An 18,829-nucleotide genomic window follows, 5' to 3' on the forward strand; every position below is an offset into this window, starting at 1 on the left:
GTCTCTGTGTCTCAAATGTGGTTACACTTGGGTGACACCCACTAAGCAACATGATCCCAGTCTAGAGCGCTGATTGTGAGGGGCCTATTCAAGGTAATGAGGATATTAAGGGAAACTATTGGCCTTGGGAGAAGCTTAGCCCCCACCTGGTGAGCCTTCCTGAGACCGCTTCAGACAGCCTCTGGATAATGGCTGCGAAGACTCAGCAAGGCGTGCAAGGGCATGTGACCAGACCACATGACACAACTCCATTTTGGTACCTTCATTTTTCCACAAACTGGGCTAGGACCTTAGCTTGGAGCAAAGGGTTCCCACCATATGGAGAAACTATAAAAGGTGGGGAGTGACATCATGATTTGTCTTCATTCCCCCGCAACTCAACCCCTGGAAGAACCTCTGACAGACAAAGACTTGGAATGGGGGAGGGAACCAAGGCTGCACAGCAAATGCAGCCTGTACCTCAAGAATCTGAAAACCTGCTTCTGTCATCAGTCAGGGTGAGATATTGTTGATTGCAATCCTGTCTAGTATATTGGGCTTAGTTGGCATTTTTGTTTAATTTCCTAGGTAACCTGCTTTGATCTGTTTATCACTTATAATCATTTAAAATCTATCTTTCTGTAGTTAATAGGCTTGTTTTATGTTTTATCTTAACCAATGTGTTTTAAGTGAAGTGGTTGGGAAAATCTCAGCTCAGCTAGCAAAGGCTTGGTGCATATCTTTCCCATATCAAAGGGGAAGCAAACTATATTAATGAGCTTGTGTTGTACAGATCCCTGTGCAGTGCAAGATGGTATAATTTTGGGTTTATACTCCAGCAGGGGTGCAAGGCTGGGGAGTGGGGAAATCGGCTGGTGCTCCATTGTTGATCTACCAGTGGCTTAGGTAAAGCACTCAGGTAATTCAGTTGGGTTTGTGGCACCATCTGCTATCGTGTTGGGTGATAACAGTCCCTGGAGAGGCTGGCTGTGTATCATCAGCAGAGCAGTGTGAGAAAGACCAACCCAGCTGAATTATTAAGGGGCACAGTGATTCCAACAGCTCCCAGACTGCACCCCGGGGGTACAACCCATCACAGATGAGTCCACTTTTTGATCAGGCTTTGTTCTCCTTTATGCTGTGCAGATATCTTCGTGTTGATTGCCTCTGTGCCAGTGGTAGCTGTTGGGAACCAGGGCAATGTTCTGGCGACGTCGCTCAGAAGTCTGCGCTTCCTTCAGATCCTGCGGATGCTCCGAATGGACAGGAGGGGAGGCACGTGGAAGCTTTTGGGATCAGCTATTTGTGCACATAGCAAAGTAAGTGAGGAGTTCACAGGATTAATCTGAGTTATGGGGAAAAAACCAAAAGCAGAGGCAGATCAGACACTTGAGGAGAGTATTGCCTAGTGTTTAGAGCAGCAGAGTGGTAGTCAAGACCCTTGAGTACTATTCCCAGTTCTTCCGCAGATAAGCTCTGTAACCCTAGCCAACTCTCTTACCCCCTTGTGGTCTTGTGAGATTAAATTAATCCGGGCTTGATACTGCACTGTTGAAGCCAATGGACATTTTGGGCTTGACTTCAAAAGGAGTTGGATCGTGCCCTTATTCATAAAGCATGTCAAGCTCTTTGGAAGAAAGCCCTATATAATTGTGACGTGTTAATACAGGCTTCTCTCTAGCTGGCGTCCATTAAGACTTGGATCTAATTTCCACTCAGTGCATCAGATTAAACTTCATTGAGGGGCAGCTGTATCCGTTTGTAGGGGGCGGGGGATTCCATTGTTACCATTTGGGAAGAAATTTAAATTCACCAAATGGCCAAGCTGACTTACCCATCACTGGAGTCCTGGTCCAGGAGCTGATTTCTGATACTTGATGGAATTGACAGCTGCATGTCAGTAATCACTGTCCCTTCCAAAGGCTTGTGTCCGAAAGGCATCATCTGTCCCTTCGCGTATTGTCCCTTGAGAAATATTGTAAAATGCAGCGCCTGGGTTCATCTATCCTCCTATGCCACTTATGTGAAATGAGTCAGAGAAGTTTGGTGTGGGAGGGTGGTGGGAAAAGACTTATTCCAAAATCACAGCAGCAGTTCAATGCATAATGGTTTGATGCTGGTTAGCAGAAGTCAAGTAAGTTTCCGTGGGAGTGGTAAATTTATTTTCACCCATAACGATGGGTCAGATAGTACAGTGATGGGTGCTAATATATTCTCCAGCTGCCTCTGGGTGTGTTCAGTTACAGGGTCAGACCCATTTTGGTCCATATCAGGTAGTTATGCTGCCCTTGCACCATTATTATATAGGATTAGATGATAAAGGGTTACCTGAGTGAAGAGCTCTAAGATGGGGGTCTGTGCGTTGGCCTGTGAGTTACCAAAGTTATGTATAACTTTGATTGGAAGGTCTCATCTCTACATGACATTCTCAGAAGGAAATGTTTTAGAAGGTCCCTTTATTGCCATGGAAAGTGAAAGTGCCAGACCACACACAATAGTGAATCTTTGTTTCTTTCTGATGGCAGACTGGGATGCGTTCTTCTCAACTGGGCTTCATTCCATAGCCACATTTACCTCCATCCTGCACAAATCTGCTGCTAGTCTTGTAGCAAATCATTTATTTCTGCTAGAAATGCTGCCTCAGGAGACTGAGGTTTTAGAAAAAGTCACTTATGCTAAAGACATTGCCACCATGTCTTTTTTATGCTTTGCAGGCTGCTAGTTTTCCAGAGGGCCTCCTCTGGTCTCTTTCTCAGATTGTATCCTTCCACTTGGGCCTTAACAGGCTGAGAAATGTGTAGGGTTGCGAGAGTGTTTGCTAAAATGGGCACTAACGTTTAACAATCAAGTCTAAAAATGCGGTTTATTAGTAATGTCCCTTCAGTGGTTGCAAACCACAAATTTGCTACAGAGGTTGATTTACCGTAAGACATTTGTAAAATTCTCAGCTACAGCATCCCCCATGATAGGTGATATGACCCAGGACAGAAAAGGAAAATCATGCCACAGGGACAGCTGTCTGTCAAGTAACCAGCACTCTGTTGGAGCTCTACAAATTAATAATAACCGGAAAGAATATCTTCTTCCCACTTCTGATGAAACATGGTAACCAGGATGCAAGCTCTAATACACAAACTGCATCTGCATGGGAATCAGGGGTTCTGTTCCCACCCCTGTCTCTGTCTGATTCTGTGACCGTGGGCAAGTCAGAAGTAGCTGATGTTCAGAAGTGCTGTGCACCTATAGCTCCTGTTGAGTTCTGCCTGTTGGTGCTATTGCAATGCAAACAAACATAAGTGCCCTAACGTGCTGGGTGCTGTACAGAGATATAGTAGAAGACAGTCCTGGCTCCCCAAAAGCTTATGAATATGCTTGAAAATCAAGCTACCTTCGCCCTCCCCACACATAGATTTAGGTGCCTAAAGCTCTCTGTGTCTTCATTTACACATCTGTAACATTGGTATAATCCCTCCTTGCAGTGGTGTTGCAAAACCAGGGCCAGGTTAAAGCCTAGGCAATGTACATCCATGTTTAGGGCTCCCCCTCAGCTCGTTGGATTCCATCAGAATCTCAATTTTCTCATTTAAATCCATAGTAGGCTTCTAGCCTGATGGTTGTGAAGAAAAGCTGAGAACTGTGACCCAAGTGTAACTGATGCAGTGATGGCTGCGTAAAGCCTGAAACAATAGCTTTGAGTGGTTAAACTGCCCCAGGCATCTCAATGGCTTGTTATCTCCCAAATCCATTGCTGTGGGCCTTGCCAACACCACCCCAGCAGCAAATTCTGTGTGTTGTGGCAGGAGCAATGGAGTGCAGCAGGCCCAGTCCCTCCACCTAAGCAGTGTCACCCTGACTGCTGGGGTAGGTGTTGGAAGGCTCCCCAACTGCCACACTGCCTCTCTGGGGTCACGAAGAGGGGATGTATGTGACGCTCCTGTGAGGGGAAGGGGGCCCCGTGGGACTTCCCCAACTTCGGTGGAAGGGAAGTGAGGGGTCCATTGTCAATGACGGCCAAGGTCATGGTGCCAGGCCCCGTGCTATGATGTGTCTTGGGCCTTAATCCAGCCGTGAGCCAAACTACAACTACAAATTGCTTTGTAGCAAGGTGCTGTATAAGTACTAAGTATTGTCAGAGCTCTGCAGTGTGGAACAGCCAGAGATGCACTATGCTGGACCCGGACTGCAATCCAGACAGAAGTGACAGTTCTTGCTGTTTTACCCTGTGTATCTCTCGTCTTTTGTCGCTAGACGTCTGGCGCTGCCATTGCAGAAGCTGGTGCTGTTTTCAGTCTCCTCATTTTCAATCTGTTTCTTTTCCAGGAGCTCATCACTGCTTGGTACATTGGGTTCCTGACCCTTATCCTCTCCTCGTTCCTTGTTTACCTGGTTGAGAAAGATGTGCCTGAAAAGGATGCCTATGGAGTCGAGATGAAAGAAGAGTTTGAAACCTATGCAGACGCGCTGTGGTGGGGGCTGGTAAGCAGCTGTAGAAACTGTCTCTTATTTGTTAGTTTAATGGAAATAAAGCTGCCTGGTTGAATTAGGGTGTGAGGGGAATGGAAGGGATTGGGGTAATATATTCAAACACACCTAAATCCCATTCTCAAAAGTGATTTGGGTACTTAAGAGCCTGAAATCTGACTGAAAGTCAATAGGATGTAAGCTCCTACGTGCGAAGAAAGTCCTATTTACTTTCAATCACAGTTAGGCTCCCACATACCTAAATCACTTTTGAAATGGAGACTTAGGTGCCTAAGTCACCGAAGTGCTTTTGAAACTTTAACTCTGGAACTTTGTTAGCTGGAGTCTAAGGGCCAGATTTTCAAAAGCCTTCAGCACCCAACAGCTCCTATTTATGCACCTACATGAACTGGCCAGATTTTCAAAACTCAGAACAGTGGGAGCTGGTCCTGTGCTTAGCCCTCTTTGAAAAGCTGGCCATTTAGGTGCCCAGCAAGAAGCAGAGGTTTTCTGGCAATCTGTCTCTAACTGTGGGTGCTGAGCTCTCTTGGAAATTTGGCCCAGAATGTCTGGTGAAGAAATCCCTAGGGGGTAGATTTTCAAAGGCTTAAGTGGGAGTCGGGCGCCCAACTGCCATTGACTTTCCCTGGAATTGTGCTTCTGCAAGTCTCCTCCTGAGATGCTAGTCTGAACCCTAGAGAATCATCGTGTATGAAGAGTCAGGCCCCCAAGTGCTGTCCGAGTTTGGATTAAATTGATGCTTGGTGGGAGGGGTATTCCAAATGAGGGGGCAACTGCAAGGTCATGGTTCAGTCTGAACCTTAGATAATCATGGTACAAGACCTGAACCATGGCCTTACCCCTTTGTTTAGAATGCCCTCCCAAATCCCTGCCACAGAAATTCACTATCAATTTAATCCAAACTCGCACAGTACTTGGGGGACTGAATCTTCTCTCAGTTACATCAGTGTCAATAAGTAGCGACCGTGCTGGAGTCAGAGGGTTCACACTGGTGTCAATGAGAGGAAAATCCGAGCACTTGTGTGTATTTCACATCCAGAATTGATTCATTCTTCTCCTAATTGGGATTGAGCTCAAGTTGAGTGTGTTGCCCCCTCCTGATTCCCAATGGTTCTACAGCTTCTTATTCTTCTTTCTGGAGCTGGGTGACCCACTTTAGGACCAGTGGGTACTGAGTTCTGTGTGTGCAGTGCCTCCAACTAGTAACTACATTCAGAACAAGAGAAAGACCAAGGAAAGTGTAGATCCTCTATTTAGTGGGGAAGGAGAACTAATAACTGACGACATCAAAGTGTTTAACCTCTATTTTGCTTCAGTCTTCTTGTACTCTACACAATAAATATTAACAAGGTGGACGAAACACAAGCCAAAATAGGGAAAGAACAGGGTAAAGACTAGTTAGAAAAGTTAGATGTATTCAAGTCTGCAGAGCCTGATGAAATTCATCCTAAGGTACTTAAGGAACTAGCTCAAACAATCTGGGAACCATTAGGAGTTATTTTTGAGAACTCATGGAGGACAGGACTCCAGAAGACTAGAGAAGTGCAAACATAGTACGTGTCTTTAAAAAGGGGAACAAAGAGGCCCTGGGGAATTATTGAACAGTCAGCCGAAATTCAGTACCTTGAAAGATACTGAAACGAATTATTAAACAATCAATTTGTAAGCACTTAGAGGACAATAGTGTTATATGGAATAGCGAGCTAGGATTTATCAAGAACAAATGATGCCATACCAATCTAATTTCCTTCTTTGACAGGCGATAAGGGGAAAGCTGTAGATGTAATTTATCTTGATTTTAGTCAGGCTTTTGACACAATCCCACATAACATTCTCATAAACAAATTAGGCAAATTTGGTCTAGATGAAATTACTATAAGGTGGGTACATAACTGGTTGAAAGACTATACTCAAAGATTAGGTATCAATTGGTTTGCTGTCAAACCTGGGGGATGTATCTGCTGAGGTCTCGCAAGGGTCTGTCCTGGGTCCAGTACTATTCAATGGTTTCATTAATGGCTTCAATAATGGAGCAGAGAGTATGGTTATAAAATTTACAGATGACACCAAGCTGGAGGGGTTGCAAGCATTTTGGAGGACAGGATTAAAATTCAAAACAACCTTGACAAATTGGAGAATTGGTCTGAATTCATCAAGATGAAATTCAGTAAAAATAAGTGCAAAGTACTTCACTTCAAAAGGAAAAATCAAATGCACAATTACAAAATTACAAAATTACAACTGTCTTGGCAGTAGTACTGAGGAAAAGGAACAGGGGGTCCTGCCTCAGTCTTGATGCCCTCTTGAGGTCCCTTCCAGCCCTACATTTCTATGATTCTGTGACTGGGTGAACAAACAAATAGCAATCCTTATGACCTCAAAGATATTACAATTGATAACAACAGGGAATTAAGGACCAACTGATAAGAATAAACAATACTGTATTCCCGGAGAGGACTATGGTGAATTAAAAGAAGGGCAAGGGAATCAAGTAAATGAGACCTGGACCAGCACCACAACAACACACACTAAAAGCCCACAAATTAAGTCATTACAGTACAATAAGAAAGTCTCCCCATGCAGCTTATATGGGTATGGGAGCTGTATCTCCATGCAAAGGGCTAAAATCCTTGCTGGGAGGCACACAGCTCTTCTTTTTGGCTGGAGTGAGTCCCTGTGAGCTTCAAGGCTCCCGGTGTAAACAAGGCCTCTCAGATGCTGCTGGCAGTCAGTCCTCTCTGGTAAAGAGAACAAAACGGGTGTCTGGTAGAATTATTCATATAGCTGATTTTGTAGTTTGCTGGCACTTCTGATATTTTAAGGTGTTTTTTAATGATTTTTTTTCAAAATTGTAATTGAATCAAAAAGTCTAAAAACCACAATTTACTTCACATTGAACAAAATGTGATGTTTGACACGAAACAAAATGTTTCTTTTAGATTTAAGCTTTTTTAAAAAAAGGTTGTTGATTTTTTTTTAATAAAATGGAAGGAAATTTCAAAATGGAACATGCTGAATTGAAAACAAAAAATGTTTCTTTTCAAAAATGTTAAAATTAAACATTTCTCAGAGAACTATTTGTATTTAATAGAAGGAGTGTGAGGAGAGGCCAGGTTGGCTTATGGTGAAGGCCCTGAATCGGAACTCAGCGGTCTCTATTCCTAGCTTTGCTACAGACTTCCTGCCTGACCTTGGGCAGGTTACTTAATCGGTGTGCCATCTCAATTCTCCATTTGCAAAATGGATATAATATATCACCTCTGTTTAGAGGTATTGGAGGATAAATTCATTAACACGTATGAGACATGCAAGTATTATGACAATGAGTGCCATAAAAAAACTATATCTATCGCTTACATTTTCCAGATTGCTTGCAAAATCCATGCTTAGGAAAGTTTGTGTTTGTGTATTTTTCTACAATGTCCAGAGGTCAAAGCAAAAGTTTATAACCTGGTCATGCAGGTTTGAGGGTCAAGCTTAAAAGAAATCCTCCTTGTCCATTTGCATTGTCTGTCTTATAAAATGGCCAACCTATTCTCCCCACAGATTACCCTAGCAACAATTGGCTACGGTGACAAGACCCCCAAAACCTGGGAGGGGAGGCTGATAGCAGCCACATTCTCTCTTATCGGAGTTTCATTTTTTGCTCTTCCTGCCGTAAGTACTGTCCTTCTGTTTGTTTTTACAAAACACAGAGTTAATGATGTAGAAAGTAAAGGAATAGCCTCCCTTCTATGCAGATTCCACCAGAAATTCAACTGGGAGCCTGCAGTTCAATGACTCTCAAGCTGGAATCTTGAGCACATTCATGCATGGTGTGGGAAAAGCAATCTCTTTTCTCCTTGTGGCTAAGATAAAATGGAGCCTAGTCTGAATTATCCTGTGTGCTGTGCAGAACTTTAGAGCTAAGCCTATAAACAGGAGAATTATTCAGATTTTGTTACAAACATGAGACTTGGACCAAATTTGCAAAAAGGGTGAAGGTAAAGATTTTAAGAAGTGACTTAAGCCCTTAACCTCATTGAAAAGCAATATGGCTTGAATTTCAATGCAGCTTAGGTGCCTAAATACCTTTAAAAATCTGGACTTAGATTCCTAAATTGCTTTTGAAAATGGTACTTGATCACCAAAGCCCCAAAGATCACCAAGTTATTTTTTGAAACGTTTACCCTTGATCAGAAAGCTGCTCATGTGAGGTTGGTCCAAGATTTGGGTGACCTGGGCCCAACCTGTGGTTTCAAGTGGAAACAATGCAAAACTTGGAGCTTGAGATTGGTTTCCTTTAGCTCAAAACTTAAAAAGAAATTCATGGGGGATGGGAGCCCAGGTGATCCCAGTATCCAGAATATGGTTCATAGGCACCCCCTTTAGATCACAACCACAGAGTTTAAGCTCAGTTCTGACTGAAACAGTGAAGGAGGGAAACAGACCAGCTGCACATCGTGTCATTGGGAAGGCAGCAGAAGACCAAGAAGCTTTTTGAGGCGCTTGTAATGAAACCATGTGAAGCGCGGGCCTAGGTGAAGGCAAGGTTTGTCAGAAAACTACGATGCCCTGTGAACTAGGGCTGCCAGAAAAGCGCACTGAACCCCATGTGAATTGCCCCCATTAATTCCCCACAGCTCTGATTATCTCATCCACAAGTTTTAAGAGAACTTTCTCCTCAGAATTTCTGTTGTTCTTGTGTTTTCAATCAAACAACGCCTGACAGCCATTACCACCTCTGCTTTTAGGGCATCTTGGGTTCAGGGCTGGCTCTGAAAGTCCAGGAACAACATCGTCAGAAACATTTTGAGAAAAGAAGAAAGCCGGCAGCAGAACTTATACAGGTTTGGATTCTCTACGTTTCCATCTTGAAATGATACTGTATAAATAAAAATTGGATGCAATTAAGTTAGGCTTGAATAGAGACTGGGAGTGGTTAAGTCATTATGCAAGGTAACCTATTTCCCCTTGTTTTTTCCTAGCCCCCCCCCGCCCCCCCTCCACTGTTCCTCAGATGTTCATGTTAAACCCTGGATTTGTGCTGGAAATGGCCCACCTTGATTATCATACACATTGTAAGGAGAGTGATCACTTTAGATAAGCTATTACCAGCAGGAGAGTGGGGTGGGGGAGAGAAAACCTTTTGAAGTGATAAACACCCATTTTTTCATGGTCTGTGTGTATAAAACATCCTTACTGCATTTTCCACTTTATGCATCCGATGAAGTGAGCTGTAGCTCACGAAAGCTCATGCTCAAACAAATTGGTTAGTCTCTAAGGTGCCACAAATACTCCTTTTCTTTTTGCGAATACAGACTAACGTGGCTGCTACTCTGAAACCTGTGTAAATAAGGGCACTATGTAATGGAGTAAGGGATTCTCCCTTGAAGTTCTTATTTCCCTGTGCCCTACATGGGAAGTTGTGTTCTGTAATGCAGATATAGACTTTGAGGTCAGACAAGATGATCAAATGGTCCCTTCTGGCTGTAAAATCTATGAGTTCACAAAACACCTGTTCCTTTTAGAGCAAAAGTGGCTTTGCTACAAATTCGCATGTTCAAAGTGAAATTAGTCGTTCTGCTGAAATTTTCTAGGCAGCCTCCCCTCCAACATCCATTTCAGTGGCACAGAGTCACCTGAAACCAGATGGCAAAACCTTTGGCACTATGCGCTGTGTGTGTGTGTGGGCGGGGAAGAGGAGGAATCGGCTGTTTTGCAAGGCCCCAGTTTCCACTGTTTCCCTTGGGAGACTATCCCACATACAGAGATGCCACAGGCTTTTTGTTGCTGTAAAAACTCATAAATGTACAGAATATTGGTCAGTAGTGACTACTGGGTTACAACTTAACACAGAAGTCCATTTACTTTAATGCAAAGACTGCCATTGGCTCCACTGGATTTGGATCAGAGCCTTAGATTTTATTTTGTAAAATTAAATATAAAATTGGTAGCTTGAAGGTTGATCTGTTTGACAAAAATCCAATATGCACTGTAGGCCATGACCTGAATCAAATGACATCAATGGCAAAACTTTTACAGTGGGACCAAGATTACTTTCTTTGAAATCAATGGGAGCGGCGGGTATTTATGACCTCTCAGGGTCAGACCCATTCTTTGGAGAAATAGGCTGAACAGCATACTTTTGCAGTAAAAATGTTTCCTAGCAAAGCACAGGATACCGTGGAGAAGTCTGGAGAGGTTGATTCACTGACATTAAAGAATCGCTGCATAACAGGCAGCCAGGGTAACCACAGTACTGCTGTTTATGTGCTAGTGGAAGTTTGATAGGAGTTATGTGCTAATGTTTAAAATCACTCAGCAAAACTTTCCACAGCAGTAAATTAACCTGATTGCTGCCCCCTAACCATGGCTCTTTCAGATTCCCAGAAACATCAGACAGATCACATGTTCTACATTTTACTAAGCTAGATGCTCTTTTAGATTTATCAGACTTTAGAATAAAGCAAGATTAGTAAAATGTAACCTCTTCCGGGTATCTGAAAGCAATGGGCAGTGCACAGTATTCTGTCACATATGCCCCTGGGAACAGTTTTTGAGGACTACTGTCCGAGAGCATCGTTTTCTTATTATAAGCCTTACATGAACTATGGCACCATCTAATGGAAACTTTCAATATTGCTGTATAATAATTCAGTGCGACTCATTGAATATGTCCATTGTTATCTTCTTTTGAACTAAGAGGCGTATTAACTGGCTGCATTCACTTATAAGCACAGATAAACATTTCCCCTAATGCTATTACTGTCCCTTTATATTGTTATCCAGGCTGCCTGGAGGTACTATGCTACTAACCCAAACCGGATGGATCTCGTCGCCACCTGGAGGTTTTATGAATCAATTGTATCGTTTCCGTATTTCAGGCAAGTGTGCTGCCCCCTCTGATCAGTAACACCCTATACAGCAGAACTCAGATAGGACATGGGATGTGGAATTTATGTGGATAAACAAGGTTTTGGATAATTGGGCTTTCTCAGTGTTACTGCTGCAAATCAGGGGAACATCACCACTTTCAGTTTAGAGGGAGGTTTCAGGCATAAGGGGTTCTGTTGCATACACCAATATATCTTTCTGATCAGTTTCTGTTTTGATATTTTATTGTTCACCACATTCCTTTACTATTGTTTAGTGAAAATCCATTTAGTGTGTGTGGACTTTTCTATATTGGGGATGATAATTCAGTTCATTAGAGGCAGGGAAACTAATTGTGAAATCTTGGAGTTTTTGAAAAGTGGGGACTATGTGTTGGAAAAACATTTATATGTTGCTTCTCTTTGTGTTTTGATTTACAGACCATTCTCCTAGACTTCCTTAAGGACTGGGCTCTGCAACCCTCATAACTTAGTTTAAATACTTCTCATAGGGTTGCGCAAATGGAGGAGGATTTTAAATAATTAGAATAAAAACCATCACAAAAACCCATTCCTTATGAATTGAAATGTAAAGTATGGCCTTAGATATGGAGTTAATACATGGTTATATGAAAAGCAAGTGTAAAAATGACAACTTACAAAATACATTCCGCATATCACTATAGAGCAATACAATAACACATGTTAGCTGATTTAATATTCTGGCCACTGGGGAACAGTGGTGTGTGCATGTGCGTGTACAGGCATGCACACACATACACATTCATATAATACACACAAATACAAATACCCACATGCACACACTCAGGATGATCTGCTTCCTGTCTCTCGATGGAATTGACAAAAGTATTTTTTCTCATTAGCTTTGCAGAGCGAATACAGCTGTGGGAATGTGAGTTGGATTCTGTTGTACTTCAGTTATCATTTACAAAATTAGAAGCTGTGCTCTGATTTCTACATATTTTTTTTGAATGATGGAGTAAGAGGAGGGAAGAACTCAACTTGTTTTTCAGATTCAGGTTCTGTTTGACAAGTTGGTAGTCTCAAAACTATTTCTGGGTGTAAACTGAGCATGCTTGATCCTAAAATCATGTAGAGAAAATAAATATGGAACCCTCCAAATGCCATTTTAGCTTAAATGACTTTTCTGATTCTATATTGTACTTTAGTTCACCAGAAAATGTTTCCTCTTCACAAGAAAAAAAAACCCTAAATCTATTCAGGAGATGCTATTTATAGGCTCCACTCAAGCGTGGGAGAACCCCCCTAGATTCCAATAAATTCAGGAGGAAGATCCCAGTGGAAAGAAAAGGATGTACCTGATTTTTAACACTTCACAGAAATAAACTGAGCAAAGAGATGACCACTTTTCTTTAAAATAATCTTAATATATAATAATTAAAAATAATAAAGCTCAAAGCAATAGAAAGAACGGAATTCTGTTTAAAATCTTATGCTTTGCCCATCGCAGCGGTATCTGAATTCCTTGACTTGAGATGAACAAAAGACAGTGGGAGACTTATGGTAGGAAATATTACAAAACGTCTGCAGAAGGCTGTGTCATTTATCCGTTCCTTCAAGGCATTGCATGAATCTTAGAAATTGTCCCAATTAGGCAGGCATGTCGCTTTTCAGATGTCAGTTAAGTGAACTCTGCTGTGCAAGGCTTTTTTTTTGTGGTATTATACATTTCTCTGCTACTCTCTTCTGCAGATGTCATGGGTAAGTAGCAGGGTGGATTTGATTTAAATCAAATTGATTTAAATCATGATTTATATCACTAGTCAGGAAGACTCAATTTAATCATGGATTTCTACATAAAAGTGCATTCTTGGTTGTTATAACCTTAATACATATTCTTCACAACTCAGAGATAGATGTAGGTTTTCAAAATAAATCGCTTGAAGATTAGTTTTACAGCTATATCAGAAAATGAATGATTGTTTGGTTATTTCATTTACCAAAGATAATTTTAGCAGATACTTATGAAGTCATTGGGAGATGAACTATCTCCAATTCAACAGGTTAATCATTAATATTTGGAGGATTTTCTTGCCATGCTGTATTAGGAGGATAGACATTTAAATTGTTTTATTAAACTAAAACAACATTATGTAGTCTGGATTTTTTTCTTCAACAGCAAACATATAATATTTTAACAAAACAAGCATATGAATGTTTGAATTTAGTTAAACATTCAAGTTTTTTTAAATCAGGTTTGTTTTTGTTAAAATTGTTTTTAACTAATATAGTTCAATGAAATATTTAAAAAAGAAATTTAATCGACTATGTCAGCCAGGTCAACATAAGAAACTTAAAATGATTGGCTTCTGCATCTTCATTTTCCTGTTTGTTCATAATCTGGAAAAGAAAAACAAGCTTTCTTGCTTTTCCAGGTCCCAAACAATTTCTCAATTTGGAATGAATTAGACCAAAGGAAGAAAATATTGTTTCTACACCGGAAGAAGAAGCTACTGCTGTTAAAAGTGAGATTTTCACTTAAACAGTCTCTGAATCCAAGTTCTTAAGTGACTTCCACCAGTTCACTGGTGTAACTTTCTTTAAAATATCATCAGCAAACATATATTTCTTGAATGATTCACCCTTAGCTCTGAAGTTTATTATAACTGGCATTATGGAGGGATGATTGCTGGATGTCCATGTCATAGCCAACTCCTCTTCTTCAGCAGTTAAGGTTTGACCCTGATACCGAGTATTGAGAATATTTGCAAGAAAATGAGCTGCAGATAGTGCTTGTCCCATTCATTTTTTTAATGCTTGTAATTTAACTCTGTCATTGCATATTTCTCTTTTTAAAATCTCACTCAGTTCCTTCCAAATTTCAACAGCGTCAGAAATAAACAGCTATTTCCCTGCATCTTCTTCAAGGCTACAGAAATAGGCTTCAGGGTACTCAGCACGTGTTCAACATTTCTCTTAAGCCCAGTGTTGAGAACATTGGCTGTGACAGGGCCATCTATTTTTTCATGATTTTGTTCACAAACTGTCATCAGATTAGGCCAGTTCTTAATCTAGTGCTCAAAACAGTCCACTACCGAGTTCCATCACACGTCTTGTGGGAGAGCTAGCTTGGTTCCTCTCACCTTTTTTCAGAGAAGCTGCTGCCAGTTGGTTGTTACGGAAGTATTTTGCAATTTCAACAACATTAGCCTTTATTTCTGGAACACTGAAGTCTTTGGCTAGGAGGTGCATCAAATGAGCACTGCAACCGTATGTTATTAGCTTGGGACTCTCTTCACTCTCTTCTAAATTTCTTCTCATCTTGGATACATTTGCAGCATTGTCTGTGACCAAGCTGCGTACTAGACATTTGAATTTTTTTTCAGGTTGTTATAGCTTTTACTGCTACTTCTTGTAATGTGTGTGCTGTGTGCACATTTCCTGATGTATTAATTGTTTCTGTAAGGAAGACATTCCCTTCTTCTGTTGTCACACAAGCACATACAACAGGATCATTGTGGACATTGCTCCACCCACCAAGACTTAGGTTAACAATTTCACCCTCTCGACCTTTCGCAGACTGCTCAATTTCTCTTTCATACACTTTATCCAGCAATTTTCCTGCGACTTCTGCTCTGTTGGGTGGACTGTATCCTGGTCTTAATGACTGACCCATGTTAATGAAGTATGGATTCTCAATCATACGGAAAGGAGAGTTTGTTGCATGAACAAACCGGGCAATTTTTTCATCAATTACCTCTTTTTGTAATCTGCTGGTTCTTATCACAAATTTATCTATGGTTGTTTCTGGGTGATGGAGATTTTTTTTTCTTTTTGCAACTGTCTCTATGTGACATACATGATGTGACTGAAACACTATCATTGGCAGATAACTCTGAAACTATAGAAAATTATTGTGATCTTGGATAGTGGAGGTGGATAGTCTTCAGAATCCTGCATGTTGAGGATGGATTCTCCTAAACAAAATAAGTCAATGCAGTTATTTAATTAGTATTACCATACTGCTCATTTAGTATCACTCATTGCATTCACTGATACTCAGTACTACTTTAAAGGTGAAATTGTAAAAGGACGATCTGCTTATTTCAGCTATTTATTTTTTTTCAAAACTGCATCTAAAATGATAGTACCATAGAGTAATAGCTATATTTATATAAGATCCTGCACGTTCCTTTCATCATCTTCAATGCAACTTCCTCCTGAGACGGAACGCTTCTCATGATGTTGTTTTATTCAGGCAACCAGGCCTTGCATTTCTTTGTTGCACTGTTTGCATTTTGCACGCATGCCAGTCTTACCCACAGATAGAGGAATTTCATTAAAATATTCCCAAACTGGGTCTCTTTTACAGCCTGCTGCCATTATGTTTTCCCTTCTAGTGAGAGACTGGTATGGTAGATCTCAAATCAATGAAGGCTACACTCAGAAAGACCTCAAGACTTCTGGAATATGCTACTCAAAAAGTTTCACTTTTGTTTCTACTGCCTGTTCCTCCCTGCTCACATTTATCTCCAGCCTTCTTCTCCTTGTCCAGATCTATTCTGCTCCCAACAATCTTCTATTCATTGAACTTTTTGAAACTTTGCACTTTTAGAGAGAGGTAAGGGATTGACTCTGTGTACACAAATTTGCAGAGGGACAATAGGGTTGAAGTCTGCTATTTCTCACCTCTATATATTATTTATTTATTTAAAACCATTTTTACTGTTAACAAGAATGTTATCTCTGGAGACACAAATCCACAGTTTGAGAACTGCAAAATTAAGCATCTCTGATAGTATCTTCTAGACTGAGCACTGAGTCCCATTGTGTAGATAGAAAGATTAACCTAAATAATCTATACAGAAGCCCCTGGAAACCTAATTCATGAACTATTAGAACTCATTTACAAAACTTTTCTTAAATATTACATGAATATATTGTCTCATACTATACAATTAGAATTTATAATCCCTATTCCATGATGAGAAATCTTTGAGCTATAATATATCTTAATTAAAACTATCTTTAGATAGGTTTTTTTCCTAAAAAAGCATTTTATCAAAAAAATGCAATTTTAAATTTAAAAAAATCAGATTATTTTTTTAAAAAATCATTGATCTTTATCCACCCTGGTAAGTAGGGAGCCTGCTTTTAGAGAGGGCTTTGTGGAATCACACAGCTGGGAGACAAGCTAGGAAAAATCTACCTGATGAAAAGGCCTTTGATCTTTCTTTTCTTTTCTTTTCTTTTCTTTTCTTTTCTTTTCTTTTCTTTTCTTTTCTTTTCTTTCTATTGGCTTGTCTACACAAACAAATAGTTTGTGACCAGCTGGGGTGTGAATCTACCCCACAGAATCTGCAGATTAATTGTCCATGTGGACCCTGTTCATGCACATTAGCAGTCTGTTAGTTAACTTTGATCTAGTCCTCTTTGAAATGGGAGAACGAGCAGAACTTGGCTTTTAACAAAGAGGAAAACTAAGAGTCTATTATGGAGTCAATTTCCTTTTGTAGTATTCTGGATTTCACCCAGCATGACATCTCAGGAGCAGCTTTGTGTGCCTTCATTTTGAATCATGAGGGCACTTGTAACCTGGATTTTACAAAAAGAAAAGGAGTACTTGTGGCACCTTATATTTTTTTAATTTTAATTTAATATTTCCAAAATACCTCTGAACAGCATACTAATCCACAGAGGTCTCCCTACCAACACTACAGAAAGAGGGATTCTAGGTGGACTCCTCCTGAAGGTCGAAACAGCAGACTGGACTTCTACATAGAGTGCTTCCGCCGACGTGCATGGGCTGAAATTGTGGAAAAGCAGCATCACTTGCCCCATAACCTCAGCCATGCGCAACGCAATGCCATCCACAGCCTCAGAAACAACTCTGACATCATAATCAAAAAGGCTGACAAAGGAGGTGCTGTTGTCATCATGAATAGGTCGGAATATGAACAAGAGGCTGCTCGGCAGCTCTCCAACACGAGTTTCTACAAGCCATTAGCCTCTGATCCCACTGAGAGTTACCAAAAGCAACTACAGCATTTGCTCAAGAAACTTCCTGAAAAAGCACAAGATCAAATCCGCACAGACACACCCCTGGAACCCCGACCTGGGATATTCTATCTACTACCCAAGATCCATAAACCTGGAAATCCTGGGCGCCCCATCATCTCAGGCATTGGCACCCTGACAGCAGGATTGTCTGGCTATGTAGACTCCCTCCTCAGGCCCTACGCTACCAGGACTCCCAGCTACCTTCAAGACACCACTGACTTCCTGAGGAAACTTCAATCCATCGGTGATCTTCCTGATAACACCATCCTGGCCACTATGGATGTAGAAGCCCTCTACACCAACATTCCACACAAAGATGGACTACAAGCCGTCAAGAACACTATCCCCGATAATGTCACTGCTAACTTGGTGGCTGAACTTTGTGACTTTGTCCTTACCCATAACTATTTCACATTTGGGGACAATGTATACCTTCAGATCAGCGGCACTGCTATGGGTACCCGCATGGCCCCACAGTATGCCAACATTTTTATGGCTGATTTAGAACAACGCTTCCTCAGCTCTCGTCCCCTAAAGCCCCTACTCTACTTGCGCTATATTGATGACATCTTCATCATCTGGACCCATGGAAAAGAAGCCCTTGAGGAATTCCACCATGATTTCAACAATTTCCATCCCACCACCAACCTCAGCCTGGTCCAGTCCACACAAGAGATCCACTTCCTGGACACTACAGTGCTAATAAACAATGGTCACATAAACACCACCCTATACCGGAAACCTACTGACCGCTATTCCTACCTGCATGCCTCCAGCTTTCACCCTGACCACACCACACGATCCATCGTCTACAGCCAAGCTCTGCGATACAACCGCATTTGCTCCAACCCCTCAGACAGAGACAAACACCTACAAGATCTCTGTCAAGCTTTCTTACAACTACAATACCCACCTGCAGAAGTAAAGAAACAGATTGATAGAGCCAGAAGAGTTCCCAGAAGTTACCTACTACAGGACAGGCCTAACAAAGAAAATAACAGAACGCCGCTAGCCGTCCCCTTCAGCCCCCAACTAAAACCCCTCCAACGCATTATTAAGGATCTAAAGGATGACCCAACACTCTCACAAATCTTGGGAGACAGGCCAGTCCTTGCTTACAGACAGCCCCGCAACCTGAAGCAAATACTCACCAACAACCACATACCACACAACAGAACCACTAACCCAGGAACTTATCCTTGCAACAAAGCCCGTTGCCAATTGTGCCCACATATCTATTCAGGGGACACCATCACAGGGCCTAATAACATCAGCCACACTATCAGAGGCTCGTTCACCTGCACATCCACCAATGTGATATATGCTATCATGTGCCAGCAATGCCCCTCTGCCATATACATTGGTCAAACTGGACAGTCTCTACGTAAAAGAATAAATGGACACAAATCAGATGTCAAGAATTATAACATTCATAAACCAGTCGGAGAACACTTCAATCTCTCTGGTCACGC

At 41.3% G+C, this 18,829-nt stretch overlaps 1 protein-coding gene across 1 annotated transcript in view; it reads left to right on the top strand.

Moving 5' to 3' along the window:
• KCNQ3 (potassium voltage-gated channel subfamily Q member 3) overlaps positions 1-18,829 on the top strand; it is a 295,713-nt gene that overhangs the window by 242,146 nt on the left and 34,738 nt on the right. The window contains exons 4-8 of the mRNA XM_084621034.1: positions 1,126-1,298; positions 4,300-4,455; positions 8,008-8,118; positions 9,195-9,290; positions 11,233-11,327. Coding sequence (XP_084477160.1) covers positions 1,126-1,298; positions 4,300-4,455; positions 8,008-8,118; positions 9,195-9,290; positions 11,233-11,327 — 631 coding nt within the window. The remainder of the gene's footprint in view (positions 1-1,125; positions 1,299-4,299; positions 4,456-8,007; positions 8,119-9,194; positions 9,291-11,232; positions 11,328-18,829) is intronic.

Source organism: Lepidochelys olivacea, assembly GCF_965140295.1.
Source record: "Lepidochelys olivacea isolate rLepOli2 genome assembly, chromosome: 2".
Lineage (NCBI taxonomy): Eukaryota > Metazoa > Chordata > Testudines > Cheloniidae > Lepidochelys > Lepidochelys olivacea.